A 17,048-nucleotide genomic window follows, 5' to 3' on the forward strand; every position below is an offset into this window, starting at 1 on the left:
TAATACATCTGGACTGGGGGATAAGGAGACATATGGCAGTGATACCGGAGAGCGTTGAGACTGCTGAATGAGGAGTGAGGGGCAGGGAACCAATTGATAATGATGATGAGTGATTGTAGTGGTGATGCAAGGAAGAACCTATATTTACTAAAGTGCGGGTTTTTAGGAGTGGATATGTTGCCCATAGCAACCAATCAGATTCTAGCCATTATCTTCTAGAACATGCTAAATAAATGCAAAGTAGAATCTAATTGGTTGCTATGGGCAACATCTCCATTTGTAAGAGAGGGGCTGTATATTGGGGAGAGTAAGTGCAGAAAGGGAGCTGTATATTGGGGAAAGTGAGAGAAGAGAGACGGCTGAGTGTTTGGTATAGTGAGTAGTATGGGAGCTGTGTAATTGGGGGAGTGAGTGAAGAGTGGGGCCTGTAAGTAGGGGAGAGTGAGTGAAAAATGAGTTGTGTATTGGGGAGAGTAAGTAAAGTAGGGTGATGTACTAGAGGAAGTGATTGAAAACAGTGAGTGCTGACTGTATATTGGGGAAAATGAGGGAATAGGGGGATGTGTATTGAGGGGGGTTGTGGAGAGAATGGAAGAGGGGGCTGTGTATTGAGGGGGGTTGTGGAGAGAATGGAAGAGGGGGCTGTGTATTAGGGACAGTGAATGAAAAGATGAAGCTGTGCATTGGGGACAGTGAATGAAGAGATGGGGCTATGTATTGGGGACAGTGAATGAAGAGAGGGGGCTATGTATTGGGGACAGTGAATGAAGAGAGGGGTCTGTGTATTGGGGACAGTGAATGAAGAGATGGGACTGTGTATTGGGGACAGTGAATGAAGAGAGGAGGTCTGTGTATTGGGGACAGTGAATGAAGAGATGGGGCTGTGTATTGGTGGACAGTGAATGAAAAGATGAAGCTGTGCTTTGGGGACAGTGAATGTAGAGATGGGGCTGTGTATTGGGAGACAGTGAATGAAGAGATGGGGCTGTGTATTGGGGACAGTGAATGAAGAGATGGGACTGTGTATTGGGGACAGTGAATGAAGAGATGGGGCTATGTACTGGGGACAGTGAATGAAGAGAGGGGTCTGTGTATTGGGGACAGTGAATGTAGAGATGGGCCTGTGTATTGGTGGACAGTGAATGAAGAGATGGGTCTGTGTATTGGGGACAGTGAATGAAAAGATGAAGCTGTGCTTTGGGGACAGTGAATGTAGAGATGGGGCTGTGTATTGGGGACAGTGAGTGAAGAGATGGGGCTGTGTATTGGTGGACAGTGAATGAAAAGATGAAGCTGTGCTTTGGGGACAGTGAATGTAGAGATTGGGCTGTGTATTGGGGGACAGTGAATGAAGAGATGGGGCTGTGTATTGGGGACAGTGAGTGAAGAGATGGGGCTGTGTATTGGGGGACAGTGAATGAAGAGATGGGGCTGTGCATTGGGGACAGTTAATGAAGAGATAGGGCTGTGATTTGGGGACAGTGAATGAAGAGATGGGTCTGTGTATTGGGGACAGTGAATGAAGTGATGGGGCTGTATATTGGGGACAGTGAATGAGTGGAGGGGGCTGTATATTGGGGACAGTGAATTAGGAGAGGGGGCTTTGTGTTGGGGACAGTGAATGAAGAGATGGTGCTGTGTATTGAGGACAGTCAACGAAGAGAGGGGGCTTTGTATTGGGGACAGTGAATGAGGAGATGGGGCTGTATATTGGGGACAGTGAATGAGGAGAGGGGGCTGTATATTGGGGACAGTGAATGAGGAGATGGGGCTGTATATTGGGGACAGTGAATGAGGAGAGGGGGCTGTATATTGGGGACAGTGAATGAGGAGAGGTGGCTGTGTATTGAGGACAGTCAACGAAGAGGGGGGGTCTTTGTATTGTTATGTTTCTTGACCTGGAAAACACCATGCACAACAGCTAGTATATTATATATATATACAGTGTATGTTTATCCAGTTTGCACACCTGGTGGGACCTGTTGTTTACCATTGTATTGCTCTTGCCTAATAAGCCTGCCTAGACAATAGAAGTCCGATGACTGACGTCCCTCTTTAAGGCTTTGACCATGGCAATTGGCCTTTTTTATTATGTGTGAAAGACTTCATGTTACTACAGTATATCTATAAAACACACCAGGAAACCTTTTCAATACTAAAATGGCTGAAAAAGTATAACGGTATCTGAAGAAGCTACAGAACACCAGTCATGGTATGGGTTAATGTTTCTATTAATATGTGACAATGTATCATTATGTGTACCGCTAACATCCATCAACTGGTCCCCACATAAGGGCTGTTACGGTCATTTCCTTATGGCCACGTAACAAACGCATCCTTTTAATTGCATTGAAAATCGCTATAAAGCTTATTGTGGGTAAGGGGTTTAGTACAAGTAATGAGCTTATATAAACACACCAGGATAAATGCCCAATCGTATTCTCACACGCCGATCTCCACATTCATCCCCTCTTATCTGTTCCCAGCTGTAACTTTAAAAAAAAAAAAAAAAAAAGTAAAATATAGCTAGTAAATTCAATTGTCAACTACTTTACTTCCAAGTATTTTTAGGTTTTTGCTTTCTTGTTGAGTGTTCGGCTCTCTCCTTACGCTTCAATTAGCAATTTTGGACAGCCGCACTCATGGAGAAATAGACATCTAACCTCGTATGAAAGGTCTAACTGCTGTGTAAGATCTCCATAGTGAGCTCTGTCTTCAGTGCCGCTCTTCTTCATCTGACATTTCCGGTTATTTTTGAATCTGTTTGTTTGATTTTTAACACTTTTTTTTTTCTAGGTCATGTACGTAGGCATTTGTGTGTATGCATGCATGTGTGTATATGTATGTATGTATGTATGTGTGTGTGTGTGTGTGTGTGTGTGTGTGTATATATATATATATATATATATATATATATATATATATAATATATACACACACACACACACACACACACACACACACACACACACACACGTTGCATCTGGAAAGTATTCACAACGCTTCACTTTTTCCACATTTTGTTATGTTACAGCCTTATTCCAAAATGGAATAACTTAATATTTTGTCCTCAAAATTCTACACACAGTACCCCATAATGACCACGTGTAAAAAGTTTTTTATTGTTGCCATTTTTGCAAATTTTAATATAAACCCCCCCCCAAAAAACGAAGAAATCACACGTACATAAGTATTCACAACCTTTGCTCAATACTTTGGCAGCCTCAAGTTTTTTTGAATATGATGCCACAAGCTTGGCACACCTACAGTCAGGTAATTCCTACACCGTTCACCTGATTTGGATGTAATTACCCTCAAATTAAATCTGAAAGTCTGCAGTTAAAACACATCTTGTTTGTTTCATTTCAAAGCCATTGTGGTGGTGAATAGAGGCCAAAATATGAAATTTCTGTCAATGTCCCAATATTTATGGACCTGACTGTATCTTTGGGCAGTTTCTCTCATTCCTCTTTGCAGCACCTCTCAAGCTCCATCAGGTTACATATATGTGTGTGTGTGTATGTATGTATGTATGTATTTATGTGTGTGTATGTGTGTATATATATATATATAGATATATATATAGATATATATATATATATATATATAGTATATTTATTTATGTGTGCATATGTAGTTTATACACACACATATACAGCTAGTAGCTGTGACACTCGGGAATTGGACATGGACTTTGAATAAAATCCTTAGAAATTGCTGTTACAAATATTGCCCATTTTCATCAGAGTTACTAACACTATATATAGCCCATATTAACTTCAGTAAATGTTGAATAAAGGATTTTATCTCTATATTTTCTGTTCCGGAAGTTAGAAGATGTATATGTTTTTATATTTTATCTTGCTCTTTTATTCCAAATTTTAAAGCAAAAATTGCTCCGCAATAGACGAGGAATTGTGATATAATTCCAGGCCCCCAGCGTGCAGATGTTTTTTATTTTCCCTGGCAGCGTCCAATGCCCGCTGTGCGAATGTGACATGCTTTGAGGCTCTGTGAAACCTGCTTTCCTATCTGTGCCTCCCAATGTTCCAAACTATACGGAACAGTCACCGCTCACTGCTCTAATGTTCTCCATTCCTTAAGCTTTCTCTACACTTTGTGCCGCAGAAACGCCGGCTCAATAAATCACTGACATTTTTTCTCTCTCTCTCTTTTTTTCCCCTCCCTCTTCCCTGTTTCATTCTGCAAAGCCGGCAGATTCGGATGAATGGGTAAGCACGGCCTGGCTTGTGTTCATGTTTATTTCACTTGTCACATTGTGAGTTGGAGCTGTTTGTGGAAACCATGGTCCATTTCATTTTCCTTCTCTATACATGGTAAAGTGTACCTGTCGTCTAGACGCCAATAGAAGCGGCCATTTTGTGGCCTGAACCGACCTAGGAGCAGGCAGCCCATCGATTCACTAGGAACTGAAGCACATCCCTGATGCCATGCAAGCCGTTTGTGCCACCTGTTCCTTGCAATTTAATAGGCTGCACTCTTAACAGTTATGGCTTCTGCTAACGGAATGGCGGCCCCCTATTGAAGGCTCCTTTTAACCTATGATCATCCTTTGAAAATGTCACTTTCCATGCATGGAGTTGCCCCACCCAACTGACTTCAGCTTAGTCGAGTGGGGGAAAGGTATGGTGCCCATACATTAGGCAGCTGTCAGGGCATTTCCCCGTTCTGCTGATACCTGGGTCGGGGCATCGGTGGAGTTTAAAACGTTGGACAATCTCGATTCGCCGATGCCGACCCAAAAAATTCTTAGAATCGGAGAGGCAGGGATTTTTTAGCATGGTGTATTTTGCCAGTTTCCCGACAGATCGGCGTCAACTCCGGGGCATTACAGTTAGTTAGAGCATAAATGTATTTATAATTCCAGTTGTGAAAATACTTTTAACCATGCAGATAGCCTTATATTTGATATTTGCAATAGCTGTCCATTATATGCTGCAGATGTATAAACCTGGAAGGACAGGTGAGGACCCTTACAGGATAATAAGGCCGTTATCGGAATTGAACACATTAGAGGAGGCCCCTGGATTTCAGAGCGTTGCAAAACATTTGATCTAACCTCCCTTTTTTATGTATCTATTTAATACCGTCGGACAACAAGAAAAAATTAAAAAGTATCACAATGGAACAAAAGGCTTTAACTAAACCCCCCTCTTCCCCTGGCCACTTATAAAACCTTTGCATGAATAAATCTGTTAATTGGCTAGCAGAAAATAATGAAAGGGAGGCAAGCGTCCCAAAATGAAAGGTTTGACACCCTTGTAAAACCCTTTTGGCACCATCCAGTGATTACCATGAACACATCTCCTATTGGATGAAGTCTGCGGTCCGCAGGTCAGAGATCGCTTTCCCTAATGAGTTTTATTTTTTTCATATGGCATTCATTAAATTCTGCAACATTTATTTACCTCTCTTCCAATGAGGACTGGTGTTTGCAGGAAAGGTTAAGCATTGTCTGTGTCTCCTTGTTCGCTGAGAGTATATAAGCAGCCTGGTTAGCCCAAAACAGCTGAGTTTCCTTGTTAGCTTTTAACGTTGACATTTTAAATCATTTTACCCGGTATGCTTGTTGACAGGGCTTTTTATTTAATAAGAGTTGGGGCGGGCTGCAGGATTCAGATCCTGATGCTGCTCGTTTAATGGGAAGGACAAATATTTCATCCCAATGTTGCAGCACATTCCTAAGAAATAAGGAAAAAGGCCCCAAATGCCTATTTATTAGTCATTAGAGAACCATTTACTCTCCCCACATACAGGCATCCAGTCGGGGAAGCCACCAGCAGATGAACACGTGCGACTCATTAGTAGCGAGAGCTCCTGTTGTCTAGAGAGGACCCATTGTGCGCCAGCAGTGCCCGCTGAAGGAAACAAAAGGGTTTGCAGCGTGCATGTAGATTAGCAGTGGAGCAACCTCGTTAGTGATGGGTCATTGGGACATACAAAATTGTGTGCCCAGTAATTGGTTATAAATGGTGTCCAATTAGGGGACGATTACATCATATCCACGGGCGTTGAAGCAGAAGCCACCTAAGCCACGTGTCTGTCGCTTTCCCCGATCACTTTATTGTTAAGGGTGTTGTCACATGGGCACTGTCAATGCTGTTCTCTTTACATCTACAGGTGCAGCCTGGTGCCCTGATAAAGTAAGAGGGGCTGGAGTGGGGACGGGGGCTCTTTCCTTGGCTTTGAAGTCCCCCCCATGCAAGTACTCCTGCACGTGACCCGTCCCATGTGACGGGAGGAGCATTCCCTCTTCGCTTCTATGTGCCAGCTTTGGGGCAATGTACTGGATGAGCACTAGGGTTCAAAGTGCCCGTCTCGCACCGCGCCCAACATTGTGAACCTAACTGGTGTTCAACAGTAAAGAAACTAAACACAAGAATGTTAATGAAACCGAGCCATGGATACAAGGCGGGGTCACCGACATCATTTGTGTCTTGGCTGGTAAAGGCTAGGAACCCCCTCTTGCTGTAGAATGTGGATGGCATACCTCCCACCTGTTGTAAAAATTCGGGCATTACCTGGATCTTATGTCTTCCATGTAGCCCAATGCTTCTACTAAAGGTGGGTACACATTAGACGATATGTCGCCCCAAACCGGCGGATCGGGACGACATATCATCGACGTTGGCAAATGTGTACCCACTATGTCGGCACATGCGCACTCCCGCGGGGTGGTTCATCTCCTTGACAGATCTGTGGCACATGCAGCTCAGTCTGCCAATTGTAGGAATGACCCCATGCATTTGGATGCGGCTGGTGAATGACATATTGCGCGGTTGTTCACCAGATCGTGTGGTGTGTACGGACCGCACAATATGTAGTCCGTCGTGTCGGCTGGGTACACAGGCAGTTTAATGTGTACCCAGCATTGCTGATACCCACCACCCTAAAATTCACATTAGAATAAGTCAGTTTTTACAGGGGGTGGGGGGCGGTTTGGGCATTGCTGCTGTCTCACGCAGCATAAGTCACGCATGACTGTCTGTCCCTGATTTGCTGTGTGCACTCTTCAGCACAGGACCAGCCCCATCCCGGCAGAAGAGAAGGAGCTTCCATCTGGGTGACTGCTGCGTAGAGCGCCCTCTTCTGGTTGGCACTCTAAGCAGCTGCATACATAGAGTACTTATGGGGGCTCTGGACACACCCCACAAATCAGCACAGTGTTGAACATTCTCGCCTATACTGTAAGATTTCAGCCAGGGCCGGTACATTGAATTCTTTGACATCCACACATAATTCTGCATTTATCTGTGTTTTTCAGTCATGCCTTATATTGCACTTGGACATAGTGCAGAGCTGCTGTGTGTATGCAACAATATCCAATGTATAGAGCACAGCAGAGTTGCCGCATATCCCCATGTCACTGAAAAAACAAACAGAAGAACATTCTTATTCATATACTTGGAAAAGCACAGAGAGGAACCAAAAAAAGATAAATACATTTATTTAGTAAAAGTTATACATTGTTGTTGTAACTTTTACAATGAGACGCAATAAAGGAAATCGTAGTGCTGGGCTTAATTGTAAAAAATGATGTATGTATCTTTGTTATTACAGTACATAAGGGATATATATATTTATTTATGACGGCCGCTATAGAGGATGAGAATTCGTGCAGCTTCAGTGCTTCCACTTGAAACCACGGCTCCCATTTTGGGATCATTTCAGTCACCCACGTCCTGACTTGGATTTGAAATTTTGAAAAGGCGTCCCGCAGCCCAAATGATCTTTACTCTGGTCCCTTTCTATTCAAGCATCCCTCGCCTCCAGGATTTCTGCAGGAGCCTGTGTCAGGCTCATTGAGCGTCAGATGAAGCTGACATTTAAAATACGGCAATTCAGACAGGGCCTTTTTCCTTGCCAGATACGTTCAGCCTAAACTTCATGAAGTGTCCCAGTTCACCCATTCCAGGCTGCTCCTGGGAAGAATTGGGTAGCAGTCAGCCTTTGGATATAATCTTTCTTCCTAACGACCCCTGCCAGCCTTCTAAAGTCATCCCTTGGCCCTTCGGGATCACTTCTGTCCAGGCTGCTTCTTCACATTTTGACGACAGCCCGGTACATCTCAGTGCTTTCATAGTTTTAAAAAGATCAAGCCCGTTGTGTCGGCCTTTGCCATAAAGCATCTATGGGGAGGTTGTCCAGGGGCGCTCTTGCCGATGTTTGAAAAATGTTTTCTGGAGAGGTAGAGAAATGTTTTTTAAAACATTTTTTTTGTTTCCTCTCTTGCTTGGCGTGCTACGCAAGAGATGGTACTGGGCAAACACATAGATATCTCATAATAACATACTAAAGCACAGGAGGCAGCCATTTTGTTCTTTAAAACAATTTTCATGAGAATGATGTCTATCATTTCACTCGGAGCCAGAGCGACATCACAATTTTTTTTTAATTTTTTTTTCTGTTTTCTTTAAAAATAAATTTTTATTTTTCTTCTTTTGGTCTTTATGAATTTTCTGACTGCTGATAAATATTACATTGTTGGCCTGTAATGCGCCCCTGACATAGAGAGCGTGACCAACAATGACTAGCTGTGAGAGGGGAGCCTGCTGTCCATGTCGCTAGGAATGGCAATCTGTGGGCCAACCATCGATAGTTGATGGTGCCGTCAATGACTTAACATTGATCACATGGAACCATCGGATCTGCACCACCAATGGCGAACGAACACGAGGACATGCACTGAGACTAGAGGGAGGTAGGCTCAGAGGAAATTTGAGGAAAAATTACTTCACATAAAGGGTAGTGGATAAGTGGTATAGCCTCCCATCAGAGGTTGAAGCTACGATGGTGGAACAATTTAAACACGCTTGGGATAGAGATAAGAATATCCTTAAGAGAGACCCAAGGAGCATATATAGGGTTGACGTTGCCAAAAGGCTAAATGAAAAGGGGCAGACTAGATGGACCAAGTGGCTCTTATCTGCCGTCAAATTCTATGTTTCATCGATCATCAGTAAGGCAAACCCATGATGGTTGTTTACCATCGATGGTCATCCCTACATATTGATAAAGCTGTAATGTATTAAGTGAGTGAAAGCTGGTAGGGAACGGGATCGGTATGAAATCCCACCGGACGTCAGCCCGGCGGATGGAATACCGATGCTGGAAGCTCGACGGGACTAGATTCTGACACGGTAAGTATCTAATTTATCCATAACCTTTTCCCCCTCCTAACCCTAACCCTCCTTTAGGGGTGCCTAAACCTAACCTCATCCCCCCCAAGTGCCTAACCCTAATCTCCCCCCAGGGGTGCCTAAACCAGGGCTTGACAAATTTTTCTAAAATCTAGGAGACAGGATGAAATTGTAGGAGCCAGACCACTGTCCCCACCCAAAAAAATTACAGGAGTGAGTGAAGAGCACAGCTCTGTCTGTTATGTAACTGTTACACACACTATACTAGTCCACAAAATGGTCACAGTTGAATGGATACAGTAAAATGGAGGCTCCCTCACTGCTCTGCACAGCTCCCCTGCTCAACCTCTAATAACGGACCACATTTCACATAAAGCAATGGTGCCAGAAAGTACAACAAAACCCCCCCTCCCCTCATGGTCACACCACTAACCCTCTGATGCCGCTCCGCAATCCCTGGTCATGCATAGACCCTACTACTGGAGAGCTCTATGCAGCCGGAGATAGAAGTAGACAGCCGGGATGTACAGGAGGATCAGCGTAGACTGGGACAGAGCAGGGATCAGAGCAGACCAGGATGGAGAAGAGTCGTCAGCACAGGCCGGGACGGACAAAGGCGCAGCAGTCACCACAGGCGACACTCAGCATATGCACTCCTGTGCATGATATGAACACCGCAATACTATAGGCACGAATCTCCGCCAGAGCTAATGAGGATCTGCTTCCTCCATCACTGCAAAATCTGGTAGCCATGGCGACCTGGCCCTTGGGATTTGTCGAGCCCTGGCCTAAACCTAACCTCCCCCTCCCCGCACCCTAAACCTAACCCTCCCGGGGGTGTGCCTAAACCTAACCTCCCCCTGTGGGTGCCTAACCCTTCCCCTAGCCTAACCTTCCCCGGGGGGTGCCTAACTCTTAAGTTCCCCCCAGGAGCCCTTAACCTGAACCCCCCCCGCAACTTTCTGCTGCCACCGCCCTGCTTACCTTCGTTCGTTGGGCGTCGGTCTCGCAGCGTGGGGCTAATGACAGGCGTTGGGATTTCGACGTCTATCAGTACCTTGCCGGGATATGACGGTCGGGAAGCCGACGGTCGGCATTTCGTCCGTCATCTTCCCGATTGCATACCTAGGGAATGAGCGGACAAACAGTGAGTGGAAGTCAAGGGGGACGGGGGATTGCTTGGGGAAGAATATTATATTATTGGTTCCCTAACTGTCTTGAATCATGGCGTCCTAGAATATCAGACTGGCAGCAATAACCTGCGGTAATCGGCACAGTTTTTGGACAACACTTTGGAGATTGAAGCTTCTCACACTAATTGCTTGCCCTTTGGAGCCCCAGAAATCATCATCCTCCCTGTGTTTAATTTAATAATATGGATATATTCTCCCTCATAGTGGTCAAGGGAGCATCTAGTGATAATAACAGCCAATGACTGGCCTAGCAGGACAGATAGAGCAAAGTTCAGTAACGTGAGCATGCAGGTTATCTATAAGCATGTTGGGCATGGACTTGATATGTACAACAGTCACTGCTAAAGGGCCATTCCTGGTTTAGCATGTAATTCATGTCTCACTATAGAGCTGTAACATATGGTTCCTGTTATCGTCTTGATATTTTACAATTGTATGTCTCCTCTCTTAGGCCAAGGAGCTGCAAAGAAAGGAGGAAGAGCTTAGGAAACTAGATGCGTTCCACAAGGAGCAGCTGACCAGCATTGAGAAGAAGGTAAATGGGTGAAGGAGAGTGTTACGGAACAAAGGCATGTTGTAATAAAAGCCTTACAGAGACTCTTTATGAAAAAAAAAAAAAGCTCTTCGTTTTAGAGACTGATATTGATCAACATTAAACCATGAAAATCACTTTTCATTGCAGAAACAGTACACAATATATAAAACATTGCAGAAAACCGTACACAATATATAAAACATTGCAGAAAACAGTACACAATATATGAAACATTGCAGAAAACCATACACAATATATAAAACATTGCAGAAAACCGTACACAATATATAAAACATTGCAGAAAATAGTACACAATATATAAAACATTGCAGAAAACAGTACACAATATATAACACATTGCTGAAAACAGTACACAATACATAAAACATTGCAGAAAACAGTACACAATATATAAAACATTGCAGAAAATAGTACACAATATATAACACATTGCAGAAAACAGTACACAATATATAACACATTGCAGAAAACAGTACACAATACATAAAACATTGCAGAAAACAGTACACAATAAATAAAACATTTAGAAAACCGTACACAATATATAAAACATTGCAGAAAACAGTACACAATACATAAAACATTGCAGAAAACAGTACACAATACATAAAACATTGCAGAAAACAGTACACAATATATAAAACTTTTAGAAAACAGTACACAATATATAAAACATTTAGAAAACAGTACACAATATATAAAACATTGCAGAAAATAGTACACAATATATAACACATTGCAGAAAACAGTACACAATAAATAAAACATTGCAGAAAATAGTACACAATATATAAAACATTGCAGAAAATAGTACACAATATATAACACATTGCAGAAAACAGTACACAATATATAACACATTGCAGAAAACAGTACACAATACATAAAACATTGCAGAAAACAGTACACAATACATAAAACATTGCAGAAAACAGTACACAATATATAAAACTTTTAGAAAACAGTACACAATATATAAAACATTTAGAAAACAGTACACAATATATAAAACATTGCAGAAAACAGTACACAATATAGAAAACATTTGAACATATGTCTCTCTTTTTTTTTTTTTCTTTTTAAATCATGGTTATTTATTGGGTTTTAACACAAAGAAAGAACACACACTACTAAAGACCGATTACAGATAGGAGTCAAACAAACACAAGGCAGAAGTGAGTAACACCACAACGGGTTGGGTACGTATGGGAGGCTGGCGCTCGTGATCATGGCGGTCAGAATCCCACCACAACACAGGTAATAATAGCACAACAAACGTAACAATAGCATGAAACGTTGAGATAATCTTGATTACACGAGTATAGCATAGAAACACGTAAAGCAAGTGCACGGACAACTCCTTGGGGTATAAATCACAGGACCAACATCCTTATCGCCACCTCTGCAGCAATAACCGAGATAAGTACCATGGGGACTACATTTTATGAACCTTGTCCCAGGGCCTTCCTAACAGTGTAGATACACCTCTCATGATTCATCGTGTCGCTTACTAATGCAGTCCATTTATACAGGGCTTTAACTAGTTATGGGCGACTGGTGCCACCGCGCAGAGGCTCTGTGGGCGGCACCGTGCTGCCCTACGGCTCTTGCTCATGGCTAGCAGGTTGCCTAGAATGGCCCCCGGGAGCCAGGATTGCTGCTGCTGCACCCACAGGGCGTCCTGTGGGGCGCTCCAGACGGGCACCGTGCAGAGATTACGCAGCCGATCAGAGGATGCACTTACCGAAGCTGCTTTTTACGCTCCCTTGTTGGTCGGCATGACGTTGCGCGCCAGGGGGCGGGGCTGGCTCAGGGTGCAATTGTGCTTTGTGACGACTCTTCATTTATAACATCAGGGGCAGGAGCCCTAAGCCAAGTTCTAGCTACAATAACCTTGTGTAGTGATAGCGGCTAGAAGACCTATATTTAGAAGTCATAACATTAAAGGATTCTTCCAGTGGAATACCAAATAAACCCAGGAGAGGGTCACGTGGAGGCAGGGACAGTGTCACATATATAAACCTTGGTCCAGAACTGTTGAACATCTCTCTACATTCCCACAGTGAGTGCCAGCAAGCAGCCTCTCTGACTCCACATCTTTAACAGCGTGAATCTGTCCTAAGACCCTGTAGAAAGGAGGCTGAGAGGGGTGTAATGTATTCTATGAAGAGCACAAGTGTATATGTTGGTATCTAATGCACGTTGTGTCGTCCCAAGTACAACCAAGCATATGGGGCTACTGCTCCTCCGGGAGGAACCCCAAATTTTACTCAACAATGCGACACTTTTAAACCCTCACGGAAACATTTGTAAATTTATGGTGGAATAGAGAACAGAGATAGTTTAGCACCTCCCCCCAAAAGAGAGGAGCAGCATCTTAGAACACAAGTCTTTTAAACTTTTGATTAGTTCTTATTTCTTTTTAGAACTTTTTTTTTTTTTTTTTGCTGTTCATTTGCGTTTTACAGACTGAGGCCCTGATTCAGAGCCGGGCGCTCTGACCAGAGCGCTCGCTCTGAATCAGGGCCCACCTCCATAAATATGGAGCGTCCTCCTGGACGCTCGTATAGCTGTGGGTCACCACCCACAGCATATACGAGCGTGCAGGATGATGGTCGCGATGGTCTTGACCATCGCGACCATCGCCACTGCGAGCAGAAGCCTGCGGTTGAGTTTCTCAACCGCAAGGCCCGGAGTGATTTTGGCTCTATCAGAGCCAAAATCACTCCCACTGACATCACTAGTGATGTCAGTGGGGCCGGCTTCTGACGGTAGGCGTTCCCTTGGGAACGCCTCCGTCTGGCAGGCACGCCCCCGGCACGCCCACCAAAGGGGGCGTGCTGTCAATCAACATCGACAGTACGCCCCCTTTGATCAGACACTACGAGCGAAGGAAATTCCTTCGCTCGTCGAGTCTCGCACATGCGCACGACGGAGCTCCCTCCGTCGTGCGCATGCGCAGTGCAGACCATCGACCCACTTGCGAGCGGACAGCCGCTCGCGAGTGGGTCTGAATCATGGCCTGAGTCCGAAGTAATCCGGTCGCAGTTCCTGGTTGCTTCTGTTTTTTTCGGAAATTCCATGCGAGCACCCTACTGTCTTCTGAGTCTGATACGTCTATGCGACCGCACCAAACCCAGCCCCCTGTTGGCGAGAGCAGCCGCCATCCCTATCATCCGCTTTCGCAACAGCTCCGTCCTCTGTGCTGGTCACTGTCATCTGCATGCTCTGCCTTCCCGCCCACTGCTACGCTTCTTCTACGTGTAACCCCATTCAGCCTTACCTGAGAAGCGACCGCTTGTGGATGTAGGCCACGATGACTGCGCCATATGCTAAACCTGAGATCCCTCCATATTCTGGTTGAGGCCCTTAATGCTCGTGATCAAAGTAATTATTTTTTTTTCATGAGAATCCTATAAAAACCTGATTGAAATTGATGCAAACGAAAGTCAAAAGGGCCTTCCCCAGCTGTAAAGCCAGTCGCTGCCGGCGGTTACTGTATAGAGATCGCCAATCTCAAAAACAGGGGTAACATTCATACAAAAGACACGTCAGGGCTGCACGCGTGTTTTCCGACAGTGTTTTCTGCATTTTTATTGCTTAATAAAAGGCATCAAACTGCATCCAGTTCTTTCTTTATTACTGGAGAACGGAGAACTAATAGCATGGCAGGACTAAAGACTATAATTGTCACTCTTGTTTAGAAACACGGAGGCACGGCTTGTAACCTTTTGTATGTAACAACATTTTAAAAGAGCGTCTGCAAGCATCGCATCCGCTACAGCTAATCAAAGTGGCTTTTTACCGCAGCCTTCCATTTTTTTTTTTTTTTTTTTTAAGTGTCTCCTGCCCCCCTCCCCTTCCCCCGCCCCCAGGAACATAACACTTTAAGAAAATACTAATAATACTGTGAATTCATAATGGCACAGACAAAAATAACATGTTTGTTTAAGAAATGTAGTCGTTAAAGGGTCATTTGATGCAGCACGATCGCTGTGATGGCGGAAATCCGCACAAATTGTATGCTCCGTTTCTAAAGTGTTAATAAATGATGCAACACTAATATATGTGCTTTAAATTGCTGTCTGTGTACAGTAGCTAGGAATAGTCCTTCATATACAGTTCACAGTCTGATCCTGGCTGCTTTGCTATGCATTCCTGCTGTTGTACGTCTTGTTTAATGTACAATCCCACCCGTGGCTGGTTATCCGCTCGTGGCGCGTGCAAGCTTTGCGAAACATGCTCGTTCAGTGAGAGGCAACCAAATTTTCCACCCCTACCAAATGTAATCTCGATTTGACAGAGATGGTTGGAGCTGTTTTGTAGGACGACAAATGGCACAAAAAGCATGCGCCCAATTAGGTTTATGCCAAAATTGTTGTGTGCGCGGACAGAGAGACAAAAAGTTTGGTAGAACGGACATTGCTTGGCAATTCAAAGTTAATGTGGGTTCTTCTACAAACCAACCATGTTTATTTTATTTTATTTTTAATGAACAATTTTTCTATTTATTGACATAATATAGTACAAACACCATTATAAATTAGGGAAAAACCCCCATATACTAAATACACTGAAAATGAAAATATGAAGAGTGAGAACAATATATAGAATAGCAGTGTAATATAGATAACAATACACATTTGCGCATATTATATAAATCCAAAGTAAAGGAAAAGAATAAAATGAAGTGAAATGAAATTAATTAAAATAAAATAAAATACTCCCGTCCCCCCCCCCCCCCCCCTCCACCTGAAAATGAATGGCCATCGCTGAAATAAATGATAACCCATTCAATATAGACACTTCCATTAGAAATCCTCTTCAAAAAGATAATGGGTTTAGTCTTAGTCTAATCTTAGTCTTATTCTCCAACTCTCCCTCACATCAGAAACACTTCAATAAGACAAATACACCACGTGAGATATGCAGACGTTATGAAAGTTGTCTAGAGTATCAATGTAGAACCCCCATTTTTTATAAAATCGGATGATCCCCTTTTCTATATCTGGTATATCTACGATCCCATGTTTATTTTTTAAATAAGTACTGTAGGGAGTTGTGGGTCAGAATTTGATGGCCTTTTGCAGTGTCCGCTGTCCTAGTACTTGTTTTAGAAAGTAATCCTCATAATTTTCAATGCTTATTTTTAGGTAACGGTGAGCCAGAAAAACATGGCATACATAAACCAGGGATAGACCAAACAAATACAGACGTGGAAACGAAGGATAGGGAACTCCCTACTCATAAGAGCTTGCAATCTAGCAGTGACACGCACTCAGCCTGTTTGAAGCAGACCTGCTTTAGTCGGCAGTATATCTGTAGAGCTGGTCCGTTAAAGCTGACAGAAGGCATATATAACATTGCATATTAATCTGGCTTCATGAACTCCACCCACTTTTTTTTTTTTTTTGGGTGGAGTTATGTAAATTTAGATTTGGCGAGCCAGTTATTTTCCAGCTGTGGGAGTACCTCCCCAGTAGTAATACTTTGGCCATTGTGTGACTTGTAGTGGGATAACTTCTGCGTCACGTATTAAAGCTCATACAGATTTAGTAGGTTACTTTGTTCTTAACACAAGAAAACAGCACTGTGTTTATTAGGTCTGTAAAGCGTGGAAAATGCCCATTCGGCAGCGCCGGGAAAATGAAAAACATCAACAGCGGTTCTTATAATGCTGCAATAAAGCTTAATTCTGTCAAGAAAAAAAAAAAAAAACGCCAACCTTTTTGTGGATTTTTATTCCTATAAATGAAAGCTGGAAACACATAGTACACATTCTTTTTTATTAGCTCCTGCTTTTATATAATTTCACTTTTATTTGTGGAATGTACACAGACCTTGACATTCTGTTTCTATAGTCACTGCCACAAAGCCTCCCCCTAATCCGCGTTCTATTCTCTTCCCGGCCTCCTTTGCCTCCCGTTTCTTTCTCTCCGGCTCTTGGCTTTGTGGCACAAACAGCCCGTACTCCTCCTCAGACACAAGTACTCGCTGTTTTTTCCTGGGGAAGTGAGAAAAACAGGGTCGTTAATTAATCGTGATACTCGCAGCTTAATGCAGTCATTCTATACATTTTTGGAATATTAGTTTATGTTATGTTCTTTACATTTTCCAAGTGGGAGGATTGAGGCACAG

At 43.4% G+C, this 17,048-nt stretch overlaps 1 protein-coding gene across 2 annotated transcripts in view; it reads left to right on the forward strand.

The window, feature by feature from the left end:
• CHCHD6 (coiled-coil-helix-coiled-coil-helix domain containing 6) overlaps nucleotides 1-17,048 on the forward strand; it is a 300,917-nt gene that overhangs the window by 75,293 nt on the left and 208,576 nt on the right. Inside the window, exons 5-6 of one of the 2 annotated variants that reach the window (XM_088479857.1) lie at nucleotides 4,212-4,232; nucleotides 10,806-10,889. In XM_088479857.1, coding sequence (XP_088335983.1) covers nucleotides 4,212-4,232; nucleotides 10,806-10,889 — 105 coding nt within the window. The remainder of the gene's footprint in view (nucleotides 1-4,211; nucleotides 4,233-10,805; nucleotides 10,890-17,048) is intronic. The other variant, XM_088479858.1, reaches the window with a different exon arrangement.

This window comes from Taudactylus pleione, unplaced genomic scaffold, assembly GCF_031769625.1.
Source record: "Taudactylus pleione unplaced genomic scaffold, aTauple2 ptg000247l, whole genome shotgun sequence".
Classification (NCBI taxonomy): domain Eukaryota; kingdom Metazoa; phylum Chordata; class Amphibia; order Anura; family Myobatrachidae; genus Taudactylus; species Taudactylus pleione.